This window comes from Trachemys scripta, chromosome 15 (genome assembly GCF_013100865.1).
Source record: "Trachemys scripta elegans isolate TJP31775 chromosome 15, CAS_Tse_1.0, whole genome shotgun sequence".
Taxonomy (NCBI): domain Eukaryota; kingdom Metazoa; phylum Chordata; order Testudines; family Emydidae; genus Trachemys; species Trachemys scripta.
In genome coordinates, this window is record NC_048312.1 from 19,429,903 (window position 1) to 19,444,727 (window position 14,825).

The 14,825-nt window shown below is 40.2% G+C and overlaps 1 protein-coding gene across 1 annotated transcript; it reads left to right on the top strand.

Annotated features, from left to right (window-relative positions):
• Positions 1-665: 665 nt before the first annotated feature.
• LOC117888119 (solute carrier family 2, facilitated glucose transporter member 11-like) lies at positions 666-14,146 on the top strand. Its single transcript, XM_034791225.1, has 12 exons — positions 666-793; positions 2,148-2,246; positions 4,111-4,271; positions 5,394-5,518; positions 7,174-7,303; positions 7,448-7,596; positions 8,023-8,210; positions 9,569-9,679; positions 9,756-9,857; positions 11,102-11,177; positions 13,401-13,528; positions 13,847-14,146. The coding sequence occupies exons 1-12, from the start codon at positions 770-772 to the stop codon at positions 14,051-14,053; spliced, it is 1,500 nt and encodes a 499-aa protein (XP_034647116.1). The 5' UTR covers positions 666-769; the 3' UTR covers positions 14,054-14,146.
• Positions 14,147-14,825: the final 679 nt, after the last annotated feature.

Here is a 14,825-nt window from a genome sequence, read left to right on the forward strand (position 1 = left end):
TCCCAAGGAGAAATGGAAGAACAGACCAGCTGCCTGAAATGGATGTCCTCAGGGGACTGGGAAAGTGTCACAGAAGGGGCAACCTATCCAGAGACCATGACAACCAGGTACTGAACTTAATGATTAAGGATACATTTGTGCCACCTTTCATCACCCTGGGGAGCACTTACTCCATTGCCTTCAGCTGGACTACTTTCATGAGTAAGTGATTCCAACAGTTAGAAAGAGTTGCAAAGCTGGACCCTAAATTACAGGGCATTTCATTCACAGTTCATATGACAGTATAGAACAGCGTATTTTTACTTCACAGCAACATAACTCATTGTACAAACTCTATATCAGGCACGTTCTAATTCAGATAGGTATTACTGCAGAGACACTTCTGAGTTTAGATCAGAGAACTAAAGTATTTTACAGTAACTGGCACATTTTAGGTTTTATGCTTGATCCATGTACCTCTTTCCCTTCCCAAATCAATGAGCACCCCATAGTGACGAATATTCTGAGACAGGGATACCTCTCCCTCCATTGGCTTAGACTAGACACATTCTCCTGAAATAGCTAACTCAACAGTTTTAAACCATGTCCAGATACTGCAAAATATATAATACAAAGAAAACAGTACAAAGTACAAATTTAACAGTAATCCCATGGTGCCAGTTCCTCATTGCCACACCTCAGACAAGGATGCAGACACAGAAATCAGTTCATTCATTTATTATAAAAGAGACCTACTAAGAACTGGGAACAGTAAGCCCTTTAACCAGAGATGTCCAGTTGCCTTTCAGACCTGGTGAGTACCCCGGGGTTTACCTTTTGCAGCTGGTGTTTTTAATGCTATCAGCACTTTAAAGATGACAAAACCAATATATCAATAGGAAGAATCTGCCTCCTACTCGCTGAAAATTAAAGCTGGTCAAAACCAACAAAAATGATTTCGCACAAAAATTTGAAATTGTTTCCATTTCACAAGGTCGAAAATTTTCTGTCTCACACAATTTTTCATAATTTTAACCAACATGTTGAAATTTTTATAATTTTTTTTCCTTTACTGAAAATTATTTGTTTTCTGTCTGAAGACTGAGCTTTTGGTAAATGAAATATCTCATTAATGATTTTGAAAATAATGTTGATATAAATGCTGATATAATTTCATTAAAATTTTGGTTAAAAATTGTGAAAAATGTAAGATGTCAATACTGTTGAAAATGTTTCTGTGATATTTCCATTAAGACTTCTTTAAAACAAATCTATGTATGTGACATGGCTTCTTTGAGTAACTGTTCTGCAATCAGGATGGTTGAAGCAGAACACACTTTTTTAGATGATATCCTTTTAACAAGAAAAGTGAAAAAAATATTGGAACAAGGATCCTAGGTAGCTCGGAGGACAGTCTGGGAGACAATCAAGGGTACGGGAGAGTCATGAGGTGCTTATTCATTAGCACGTGGCATAAGAGAAAACACAAATAAAATATGTGACAATACAATCCCAATCATGCAAAGATCTTTTGGGAATAGCTTGAGATGGCATGAGTCCCATTCAGAATCCAGTGGCAGAGACCAAAAACAATTCTCTTCCCACAGCTACTACTTACATTAACCCTGGGAAGCCCCACAACATATCAGACTGTTGACAGGGAAACTCCAGGGTTTCCATGGCAGCAAAATGCAGTTCCTTGAGCTGCATGTAGAGAAAAAGTCAGATAACACACCTCTGGCCCCAGAGCAAGTAGAGGGAGAAAGAGTGTTTTCAGAACCAAGGCCCCACTTATGCTTTGCTACCATTTCAGTGAAGACAATACAATATTCTTAAAATGTTCCTGTGAAGTTTCTTACATCTGCAAGAGTCTGTGACAACTGAGATATATTTCTGGAAAGTGAAAGACAAATATAAGGAACATCCTGGTCAAGGGCTGGCTCTACCATTTTTTGCCGCCTCAAGCAAAAAAAAAAAAAAAAAAAAAAAAGGCTTGGACTGCCAAAGCACAAAAAAAAAAAAAGCTGCCCGGACTCTGCCACCCCAAGAATGGACGGAATGTCACCCCTTAGAATGTGCCGCCCCAGGCATGTGCTTGCTCTGCTGTTGCCTGCAGCCAGCCCTATCTTGGTCTTACCACAAGCTTAAAGAGTGTTTTTTCTTTGCAGATTAAGTACCAAAGGCTATTTCAAATTATCTTCGTTTTGGGAATTGGCGGATCCCTGCAAGTTGGCCTTCAAATTTCTATGATCACTTACACTTCTGTGGTAAGCAGTCTTAAGCAGCTAGAATACTCTTTGGTTGTGTGTGCAATGGGACTGCATGCTAGCTTGAGAATGCTCCTTCAAGGCAATCCACCAAGTGTTTACATTGCAACTATTCCTCCCTTTTCTATTCTATCCTGTAAGTCAGTGTTCCTCAAAGTGTACAAAATAATTGAGAGGAGAGGAGTGAAGTTGTATTTTCAGAATGCTTTATGCTATAGCTAGCTTTTCTTCTGACAGATGGTGCAGTCAGTAAGTTAAGGCAGTAGGGTTGTGCATTTCCTTATTGCATAGTGCTGAGACCTCAGAGTGGGTCTGTAAAGTAGGATTTTGCTTTACTTTACTTCTTAATGATGTATAAAGAAGACCTTAATGTGTTGGGTTTTTTTTTAATCTTCTGTTTTCATACACTGGAAATATTAGGAATGTCAAGTTTGGTCTTCCCAAGTTTTGCTGAAGGACACCTCTTGGGGTTCTCAGAGTGTGGGTTCTTTGAGGTCTCACGACATAAAGGGGAAGTGGTGTTGAATCTTTAATAAATAATAAAATAATAAAAATACTTAGCTCTTATAAGCTTCCTTCTTTTTCTAAAATACTCAGTAATGACTGGAATTCAATAGGTGTTAACACAAAACCAAGAGTCAGATCATGCCTGCCTAGATCCATGTGGTCTGAGGTCATGATGGGGGAGTGGATGAAGACAGGACATGCTGGAGATGGCATAGATGGGACACTCATCATCCCGCTCCCGCCCTAAGGTTACCAGGAAAAACTAATAGATCCCCACATAGTGTTAACTTTTCTGTATAGCCCCCACACCCCTGTCTTTGGGAGTGCCTTCGGTAGGCCAAGAGACAGAAGAGACGAATCCCTGACATGAGGCACCCTTCACAGTTGTTCAGCTTACAGTCTCAAATTTTGTGATGTCATCCAGTAACTTCATTAATTCTCCAGTCACCAGAGTATGATCTAGGATAGACGAGATCTGCATTTCTAATGTAAAAAACTCACAAGCAAGCAAATGTAATAAAATAAAACAAATACCTTTCAGATCTTTTTTATACGTCCTAAAGAAGCAAAAAAGGGCAAAAGTCTAAATATATTTCCTTTGAAGGCAATGCCTTTTCTATGGGGATTCAATGTTATTCAGTGGACTTCACCTTACAGAGAAAGTAGAATTTTAAGGCTTCGGGACAGTGAAAGTGAAAATAAGGTGGGTAATCTCACTGTAAAAGCACTACCAGTCAACTGTTTAAGAGAGGATGGAGATTGAGGTGCACTTCAGAACTGCATGGGGAATTCTGAACTGTGTCTGACTTAAAGCCAATGTCATTACCCTCTTATTTTCATAGCTATAAATTAAATCACAATTTTTAATCAAATACAAGTAACATCTCTGCAGGGCCACCCAGAGGATTCAGGGGGCCTGGGGCAAAGCAATTTTGGGGGCCCCTTCCATAAAAAAAAGTTGCAATATTATAGAATACTATATTATTGTGGGGGGCCCTGCTGGGCCTGGGGCAAATTGCCCCACTTGCTCCCCCCCCCCCCCGCCCCCGCCCAGCCCTGCATCTCTGGAATTTTTCACTCCACTCCAAATATATTAAACTCTCTCTGGCCTTTAGCTCCTAGCAGTTCCACAGTATGAAACAGAAAAGGAGCAATACAAAGATGATGTTCAAGGTCTCAGATTCAAGAACAGCAAAAAAAATTGGTGGAATTATGGGTTCTTTTTTAAACTATGTCTAATAGTAAGTCACCCACTTTTAACTTCTTTTAAATAGTGGCTGAAAATATGACAAATAACTAAGAACAATCCATTGGAGTCATGTTTATAGTTAATGAAAATCCCCTTTTTCTTTCCCAGCATGTTAAAAAGTTTATCAATGAAACCTGGCAAGAGCGATATGGCTCTCCTCTTCATCATGAGACCCTTATGTTGCTGTGGTCCTTCATTGTGTCTGTCTTCGGTATAGGGGGACTCTTGGGGTCTATGGGCAGTGGATACCTGACTAGAAAATATGGCAAGTACGTATATATAAAAACAAATTGCTAATCAAAAGTCATGAAACAATTAATGAGCGGTTGAGTCCTTGAGTGTGAAACATTCTTTTAGGTATCCTAGGATCAAACCATTTAGCACCTTGAAAGTAAGTATCAAGACCTTAAACTTGACATGGTATTCTATGGAAAGCTAGAAGAGTAAGAAGACTACTGGAGTGATATATTGATTAGGTAGACAGCTGCATTCAACATTCGTTGCAATTTCCTCAGGGCTGAGGCCTTCAACCCTGATAAGTTACATTGCTGTGGCCTAGATGGGAACTAACAAAGGCATCTATTATTGAGGCCTGGTTACCATCAGCAAGGAGGGGATGCTGTCTCCTAGCCAGCTGAAATGACAGAATGGGTTTCTTGGAGGTGCTACTAAGAGTTCAGCATCACTGAGAAGCACAGAAGTCCTCCTAGGCTGTGGTCTGACTTGGTGAGTTGTGGGTATTTCTTCAAGTGGAAGGGTTATGTCTCCAACGTCTTCTAAGTGTTTTCCTCTGCCAACCAACATAAAATCTGTGTTACTAGCCTTTAGCTTCAGCCAGCTCTTTTTCATCTATATTAACTCATCCAGCCTCTTAGATAGTTGGCTGACAACAGTATATTCCTAAATTGTGAAGACAGATAGAGTTGTAGGCCATGTGCATATTGTTGACATTTGAGCCCATTATGTCTCAGTTTTTCCTAGTACCTCCATGTAAATATTTAATAAGGGCTTGTCTACATTTAAAATGCTGCATGAGCGCAGCATCACCGCTGCAGCTCTTCAGTGAAGATGCTACCTATGCCCATGGGAGGGCTTCCCATAGGTGTAGGTAATCCACCTCCCTAAGAGGCGGTAGCTAGGTCAACGGGGAGAATTCTCCCATCAACCTAGTGCTGTCTATACTGGGGGTTAGGTGGCTTTAACTGTGTCACTCAGGGGTGTGGATTTTTCACACTCCTGTGCAATGGAGTTATACTGACCTAATTTCCTAGTGTAGACCAGGCCTAAGACTGGGGAGAGGTGTGCCCTGAGAGACTCTGCAAGTGATGGGCACAGTGGTGGAGGTGGGATTTGCCTTCAGTTTTATGCAAGTTTCTTTTGCACTGTTACAGAAAGAAATGTCTAGTGTGCAACAATCTGCTCATGCTAGCAGGTGCATTTGTCATGGGCTTCAGTAAGACAGCCAAGTCCTTTGAAATGATTCTGATTGGACGCTTACTATGCGGCATCAGTGCAGGTGAGACGTCTCATATAAGTCAATTCTCTTTCCTATCTCACAATGCTTTGTGTCTCTTCAAATTAGGATTTCCCTTTACTTTGACAACAAAATATCCAGATTCATCCTCAGTGGTGCAATGTCTCATTAGGTCATATGCACAGAAACAGCACACATGCTACAACCAACCATTCTTACGCGTATCAAAATGTTACCAATTCTGCTGCCAAAAAACAAAATTCTACTTTGAAGAAAAAAAAATCCCTAGAGTAGCTAGAGGAAAGTTTGGGCTTACTGTATAATGTGTAATTTTCTTGATGGGAAAGAAATGAATAGACACATACTGTTCTTAGCCTACTTCAGTTACAATCTGTAATTCCAGCAGAATATGGTTCTGATCAATGATATTGGAAAACAAAACAGAGCACAGTTTAAATCTAATGTTCTCATAAAGCTCTCAAGAAAAACTCTATTCAGAGATTCACCCATTTTATTTTATCTCTGTAAAAATTCTCAGTACACTGTCTTTACCCGTCCCTCAACACATGAACTCCTTTGAGTTAGGAAAATGACCTGGGATAATCAATAAAAGTAATTCCTGGCAGGTGGCCCAGATGTCAATAAAAACTTCCCATGCTAATGCCATTATGTCTTGGATTTCTACCTACACAAAAGGATACCTATTTTACCTCTTTACCTTGGAAAGGAATCTCTTATTTTGAAACAAAAACTTTTGTAAACTTATGTAAGGCAATGTTGCATTGAATGGCAGCATTTTTTTTTTATTTTTTATTTTTTTTGCCCATGTATTGGGATGCTCTGTAATTTCTTCTATGAGGAGCACCAGTCTCGCGCAGACAGAATTTCATCTGATTCAACAGAGTTTCATATCTTTATCACTTTTGCTACCATATGCTAACAGGAAGGACAATGTCAGAACCTTGTTTACTTTCATATCAAACAGAGGTATGCTGAGATCACAGTATTAAGGGAAACCTGTTACTTATCTAAAAGATGTAATATTTATTTTTAAATGCCTTTGTTTTCAGATTAAATATTTCACTCATTAAAAGATACAAAAAGCACGTTTTGCCCCAAATCTGCAACCTTAATAACGTAATGTGCAAAACAGATACACGTGACAAAAATATTCATGATTTGCTCTGGAATCCAATATTGTTTGCTACAGAAATATCCCATAAAGTACTAAAAAAATGTACTTTACCAGCCCTTCTGATATATCACCTCAGAAAAGTTTGAGGCAAGAGGCATGTATGGTTTTAGAAGCAAATCGAATACTACTACAAGGTTTTCACTTGTTGAGCTTTGTAGTCTCTCATTTCCATTAAAAATCTTCTGCTGTCATTCACTGGAGGCATGATGATGATAATGATGATGATGCAACTCACAGGAAAACTCCTAATTTCTTACCCCCATTTTAAAAAAACAGACTGCAGATTAGTGGTGCATGATGCACAAGGAGGATGGGATAAGAAAGAGCTTGCCCAACAGATGAAGAGTCAGCAAAGGCAGTTGATTGCTTGAGTCTTGTTTGACCCCTTATTTAATATACAATAAACAAGTCATGAGGCAGCTTATATTCTGGCGGAACACAATTTTTTAATTTACACTATTTTATTTCCTATAACGGTCTTGTTTCGTCTCCTAAATTCAAGGTTTATGTATTTCTCTACATCCTCAATATGCTGGAGAGGTTTCCCCCAAGAAGCTGCGTGGATTTGCAAATTCTACTATCCCTCTTTTTGGGGCACTGGGAAAAACCCTTGGGCAAATTATGGGACAAAGGTAGAATACACTTACTTACTTACCTACCTTTATTTCTCTATATTCTTTATCTTTCTGTTCATAGTCTTCCATTTGCCCATGCATCTCTCAAAAAACAAAATCTGATGGACTTTTATTTTATATTTACATTTTTATACTCCCCAGGGAGTATTTAGGAACTGAGTCATTGTGGCCGTTACTGATGGCCTCCTGTGGAATTGCAGCATTGGTCCAGCTGGTCACTCTGCCATTCTTTCCTGAGTCTCCGCCCTACCTCCTGATGCATAAAGGAGATAAGGAAGGTTGCCTGAAAGGTAACAGAGAGTTCCCTGGTCCTCACTTTTATTTCTATTGTTTTTTTTGGATTTGTGATGTTAATAGCACCCGTTAACGGGGCATGTGATATTAGGTGGTACCAAGTTTCCCATTGCCCATTACTAAGCTGATTCTGTGAATACAGATGACCTACAGATTTTGATACGGGTCTAAATTAGTAGACATAACCTTTTCTTTGTAAAATTCTGCATTAGGGGATGCTTTAACTTTCTACCATTACCAGCTAACTTCATTATTGCATTGATCATTCTGATTGATTAATGAGACATGGCCTGTCAGTTGAATGGAATAATCAATGCAGGTACTGAACAATTAATGCATTATCTACTCAGTAATTCAATAGTTAACTGAATAACAAAGAGATGGACTATCATGATGGACTTTGTTCTCTTTCTCATGGACAGCCATGAAGCAGTTCTGGGGTGAAGGGACTCATCAAACAGAGATTGATGACATGATGAAGGAAAAGGCTACAATGAAAAGCACCAAGATTCTCAGTGTCTTGGAGCTAATGAAAGAAGCATCCTTGCGTTGGCAGTTGTATACCATAATTATTATTATAGGTACCCTGCAGATTTGTGGCATCAATACAGTTGAGTTCTTCCTCACTTTAAGTCTCAAAACTATTAGGCAGCCTTGAAAATGCTACAGACTCGGTATAATTGGCATTTGGTTAACATGGGAGTCCATAGCATTTCAGAATCTCACCAAGCAATCTCAAATGTATATTTAAGAGAAAGGGTGATAATTTTGAGTACTGCAAGCCTCCACACATCAGGGTTCTTGGGAAGGAAGAATATGTTCTACTATGACATTCTTGGATCTGTCCCTGCAGTGTCCGTATATGTAGCTGTTTCTGATAGCTAGTGGGGATCAGCGGAGTGATAAGTACTGGGACTACCTCCCGCATATGTCAATATGTGCTGCAATTGTTAGCCACGGAAGGAAAGCACCTAACTCTGTGCCAAGCTAACATGCACTCTGTCTAGGATGGGGAGTAATGCAAGCACACAAACTTAAGAATCGAATGTCAAAATTATTACATAGGACTCATTTGCAAATTCCCACTGTGATGTTAGACTACTGGATTGAGGAGTATAAATATAAGGAGGTATCTTGAGCGACTATAGTGCAGGTCTATTTATGATGCAATATCATCTGACAAATACAGGTCCCTAGAGCAGCAGCAGCAGCAACAGCAGAAAACTGATAAAACCTGGTCAGCGTCATATTCCGCTCCATCCTTGTGTGTAAGGATTGCATACACAAGCAGCACAGATTAAAAGGGAACAATTCCGTATTGCAACGTTTCACCACCACATTACAATGCTGCATTGCATGGAGAAAGGTTCTTAACTCACCCTCAAACAATCTATTCAAACACTACTTCCCAAATGAGTAGTAGACATTCACTGGAGCAACTGCCATACTTACAAACAGGAGCAGAGCCCCACCATTATTTCAATACTGCAGAGATCATTCCTTCTTACGTATAGTGGCTGATCTTCCCTGACAAGCAGTCTGTGTGTGTGAGAGAATACCACTTGCCCTGTAAAATGGGTTCCGCTTAAAAACACTGAGTTCCTAAGGAAGAAATACACCATTCCATTCAGACTACAAGTCTTTAAAAAGCACATAATGATGCATGTCTATTAAGAACTGATGAAACCTCAGCAACTGATGGTCTCACTGTCACAGGGTTTTAGCTACTGTAATTTTTTAATAGTAAAATATTTTAATTTCATAACATTTTACAATGTTTTCATCTTTCAATAATACAAAGTCTCACACCTACCCAACTTTATGTAGAAGTGCAACATTACAACTCTGAACAGCAGAGACCAATCATGGTTCTCACTGGAGAATAGCAATTGTTTATCTGGTGCAAGGCACAGTGTCACACAAATATATGTAAGAGGTAATTTACTTTTTTTTAATTGCATTTTCTAGATCTATGTTTATGCTTTTGAAGTGCTCCACGTGGCTGGGTTTGATGAAGACATCATCCCCTACATGTCATTGAGTGTTAGTCTATGTGAACTCTTCTCTTCTATACTCTGCGTAAGTAAAATTACACTGGGAATTGGTCAGAATTTGCTCCATCTGCTATTACATCAATGTGATTTGTATCCCTCAGAGCATCATCATTGAGCACTTTGGCAGAAAGAGGCTGCTTTGCGGGGGCTATGGGATAACGGCTTTAATACTGGCTGGCCTCACAGTAACTCTCGCCCTGCAGGTGAGGAAACTCTTTTCAATGAGTTCTTTTCCAATATCAACCCTGTTTCTAACCCTTCCCATCAATAGTTCTACTGGCTATAAAAAAGTCCAGTTGGCTCTAGTACCCCCAAAATAACTTCTGCTACCATGATGGCAGAGCTAGTAGTCGCTAAAGTCTGTCATGAGACTCCCCCAGTCTTCCTCACACTCTGATACAGACAGGGCTGAACCTCATGCAGATTCAATCTTGATTATCCTTCTTCTTTTATGGCCTGTGAATGTGGCTACTGTTAGCACAGTCTGCTGTATTCCTCCCTCCATTACAGCGGGACCCAGCCAAAATGGTTAAAAGCTAAATCTGATCTCAACAATACTAGTATCATTGCTGTTGCTCCTTCAGGGACAGGGCTCTTGTGATACCAGCACTCCTGGAAGAGGAGCTGCTCCAAACTGCTACCTTACCCAGTGCCTCCCACTCCTGTTTCATTCATGATGGATCAGTGTAGCTACAGAATCACTGGTTCAGGCTCCACCCTTCCTTGTGACCAACCCTCTGTGCACTATGGCGCAGGGACTCTGATCCATGGAGTGCAGGAGGTACAGCTCTCCTGAACAGGCTTCCAAAAGCTTTCTTCCACCCCTGCACAGCAGGCAGGGTCTGCTGCATCCAGGGACCTCCGTGCATGTTGAAGGGGTTACAGAGGCAAGACTTGCCCTTAAAGAGGTGACCTCAACAAAAATGGAATTTTGCCCTTTTTGTTTCTTTCTTTATAGCGTACAAGGAGGCCTTGAAGGTTCTCTTTTGTTCAATGATTCTTCTGTACATTCAAAATTCAGGTCTTATACCCTGGATTTATAGACAACTGGACAACTTGGAGATCTACCACAAAGAATCTATGCAAGGACAACATGATTATGGGAAAGGGAAAGTGATTTTTAGTCACCCTGCTTAAAGCTTGTTTTTGTTCATACCCATTTAACTTCAACACATGGGAGAAAAGCCTTTCATTAAGGAATCAAGACCTTCACCCCTTCAACAAGGCATGAGAAAGATCTCTCATCTGGACTGTGAACTAACGAGTCCTTAACAAAATCGGGGAAGACAATTTGGTATTCTTCATATTTCTAAAGTTAAGAAAAAGAAAAGCAAACAGAATTTGGGAGGTGGGGAGAGAAGGGGCAGTGGGAAAACGAGGCCAGGGAAACGAGGAACTATTTGTCACTAGTTGAACAGACATCACTAAGCTTTGTTTTCCTCTCTAGGACTGGTTCTTCTGGATGCCATATTGCAGCCTCTGTCTTATTTTGTTGTATGTGATCTTCTTTGGAATTGGGCCAGGTGAGTAGTTAGTTCAACAGAGAGGGAGAGAGACAGGAACCAGGCTACACTCTAACATAGTAAGGAGATAGGGAAAACAAATAGCACATGCCATAAAGTATATGTGGAGTAACAGCAGAATCCAGAATGCTAATATATACAAGGATAGGGAAAGAACAGAACTAGACCACATGAATACATCTTCTTAGAGGAAGAAGGGAGGGAAGAGGCTTAACTATTTGAGTGCATTAACCTGAGAGTAGAGCCTGAGTGAAGGAAATTGCTGACCTTACTTTATTGATTATATTATCTCAGAGGCTCAGGAAATAGTTTTCTCCAGCTCAGAATGTCTCTTTCCCCCGCTCCCCAAAATATGTCATCTATGGCACTGATTCTGTAGCAGCACATGGCCTCCCAGGAGTTCTCAAACTGTGGTTTGGGACCGCAAAGTGGGTCACAACCCCATTTTAATGGGGTCAACAGGGCAGGCGTTAAACTTGCTGGGGCCTGGGGCTGAAGCCTGAGCCCCACCGCCTGGGCCTAAAGCCAAAGCCTGAGGGCTTCAGCCCTGCGCGGCAGGGCTCAGGTTACAGGCCCCCTGCCCAGAACTGAAGTCCTTTGACTCCCTCCCCTCCCCAAGTAATCAGAAGGGGGTCCCGGTGCAATGAAGTTTGAGAACCCCCATATTGGCAACATGAACTCAATAAATAAAACAGGAGAACAAGCAATTCTAGTTCACCTAAGGCACTCTTTGATCAAGTATTAGCCCCAAATATTATTTAACATTAGGCACAGGCATACTAATTTTGCTTAATTTTGAACACTCTTGAACATAATAGGTTTAGTAGCAAGACACAGACTTAAAAGTTATTGGCCTTGTGTTTTGCTAAACAGAGAACAAAGAAGGTGCACAGAGAAAAAAATATTCATGGAAAAAACAGGGTGATAAGACAGAATAGAGAGCAGACAGAGAGAGAATGGAAAAAAGAGGAAAAGTTTTAAAATACATCGTTATACACATGTGCCCAGAGTAGATAATTCATTTGTGACAGAGCAGCGATACTCAGACCTCAGTGGTTCAGGAGCCAAATTACTGATCAACATTACCCAAAAGAGCCACAGTCGTGTGAATTCATTATATATAATTTTCACAGCAAAATGACTGACCAGGTGTTCTACAATTGGTTAATAACATAGTATAAGCATCCTGATTGGTTAATAATTAAATCACTCAGTGGTTTAATATCATGTGCTGCAAAGAGCTGCAGGAAACACATTAAAGAGCTATTTGTGGCTCCCGAGCTTTAGTCTGAGTATCACTGTGCTAGAGTAGCTTTTGGGGTGACTCTTCTTTCACTGATACATACTGCAGGCTTCCTGTTACCTAGAAAAGCCTGTTCGGTTTCAGCTGCCTTCCCTTCCCCTGGCGGGAAGCATGGTTTGCTAAATCACAGTTGTTTCGTTAGTCCTGGGACCTCAAAACATAATTTGAAGCATGCCCTAATGCCAAACTCCATGAGGGTCATCCATGCCTATCAATACCATCTATTACTTTGGGACATTAAAAAGGGAGAGTTCCATAGTCCTATAACAACAACAAAATAATTATGATAATAATAAGCACTTGTATAACATTTTTCATGGCAGACCGTCAAACTGTTACAAACATTCATCCTCACATCTTCCCAGTGAGTTAATTACCATTTAAAAACTGAACATTTGCTACATAGTAGAATGAGAGATACCACGGTAGTAACTCAGATGCCAGTGTGGAGTAACTGTGGGTATTTTCTGTCTTCGTAATGGCAACACATCCTGGGGTCATCATCACCAATACTTTACATGTAGGGACATTGAGGCAGAGAGATTAAGGCATATATTCAGTAATGTACTTAAGGATGTGCCAATGAGTTGTCCCAATGATTTAAATGAGATTACTCCTATACTTCCCAAATTGGGGCCTAAATGGCTTGTCCATGGGCACACAATGAGTCTGTGGAGAAAAAGAAATCAGAACTCACAAGATCCTAGCTTTCAGCTCTATATTCAGTATGCATCCCATACAACCTCTTACCCTGGCCATTACATTAGCAAGATGGTTTGGTTATCTATTTTCACCAACAACTTTTACTGAAAGTTTTTTTCAGTGGAGGGAGAGAGGAAAGAAAGAAGGTGAAGGGAAACAGAGTAGCTAAGAAAACAACACAGCAATTATTACTTATTCATGTTTCATCTTCCTTTCAGCTGGGGCCACAATATCCATTAGGGTTGAAATCTTTGACCAATCATCCAGACCATCTGCCTTTGTGATTGGTGCGGCCCTCAGCTGGGTTGGAATCTTTGTGATTTGGATGATTTTCCCATTCATTGTGGTAAGTGATTCTAACTGGAACATTTCTCAACTGTTTCTAATTTAAACCACCTTGGGAGGTTTGCAGGAAAATGGGGATGAATAAAGAGCAGTAAAGCACAATGCTGGGTCAGTTTGGAATCTTTTGGCTCCTGCTCTATGGAGACCACTTACGTAACAGAGGTGGTGCATTTCAGTTTTAGACTGATCTCAAACTCAAACATGTAAAGAATGATTTCTCCTTTATTTAAACATTATCTGACTTCAAAGATATAAAGTCACATTCAAGAATCTGAAAGTCAGAAGATTTGTTCATATTTCTCTCAATTTTTTTCCCCAGGAGAGTCTTGGTCAGTTCTTCTTCCTCATCTTTATGGGGGTTCTTGTCACTTCCGGGATCTTTATCTACCTGTTGCTTCCAGAAACAAAAGGAAAGTCTATCACTGAAATCCAAGAGGAATTCAATAAGTTAAATTTTAGGAAGAAATATGCCCCAGCCATGGAGAAGAACATCAGTGAAGATTATACTTTCTGCACTCAGCTCTGATTGGCCATCAAAGGGAGTCAGCAAAAGGAAGAAAGAAGAGACACTAGTGACCTTCAGACTGGAAAATAAAGCCACCCTAGACAGTCAGCTTTAATATCTTTAATTGGACCAACTTCTGTTGGTGAGAGGGATAAGCTTTCAAGCCACACAGAGCCTGAGGAAGAGTCTCTCTCACCAACAGAAGTTGGTCCAGTAAAAGATATTATCTCAACCCACCTTCTCTCTCTAATGTCCTGAGACCAAGTGCTGCTCTCCAGTCAACTCAGAAACAGGATGATGTCTGTTAGTAACAGATCCAGCGCTCAAGACTGGAATGACTGAGAACTCTGGCTTAACTTGGTGAACTGTAAATCTTCTTTTATACCATCTATCAATGAATCAAAGGTTGGCATTATGTTAAAACTTTTAAACAACTCTCAGCTGAACCATGAGTAAAGAGAGGAAATAGAATCCCACCTCTTCCAAAGTGACTTGCAATTGTCATTTTACAATACAAAACTGGGAATAGTGAAGTTATTTGGTTGCTAAGGTTTAGGCAGTGATAGATCCAAGAAAAAGTGAAAAAAAAGAGGAGGGAAAATCCATTGTTCTTTTTGGCCCATCATTGAATGGGAAAAATTTTGATTCACATCACAAAAGGATAAGAGCTCAGATAACTCTCCATAAAAGATGGTGTTATAGGCAGAACTAAGGTTGCTCAATACTTTCCATTCTAAGATTCTGCTTTCAGTTGCTCATAACTTTGCCAAACTTAAACTGTTCTGACTGAAAT

What these genes read in the sequence shown, in the direction of transcription:
- LOC117888119 (XM_034791225.1), top strand. Translation starts at nt 770, where the DNA reads ATGTCCAGTTGCCTTTCAGACCTG. An exon ending in ACTATGCGGCATCAGTGCAG is followed by an intron (nt 5,519 to 7,173) that starts GTGAGACGTCTC and finishes CCTAAATTCAAG; the next exon opens with GTTTATGTATTTCTCTACAT. An exon ending in CTTCTTTGGAATTGGGCCAG is followed by an intron (nt 11,178 to 13,400) that starts GTGAGTAGTTAG and finishes TCTTCCTTTCAG; the next exon opens with CTGGGGCCACAATATCCATT.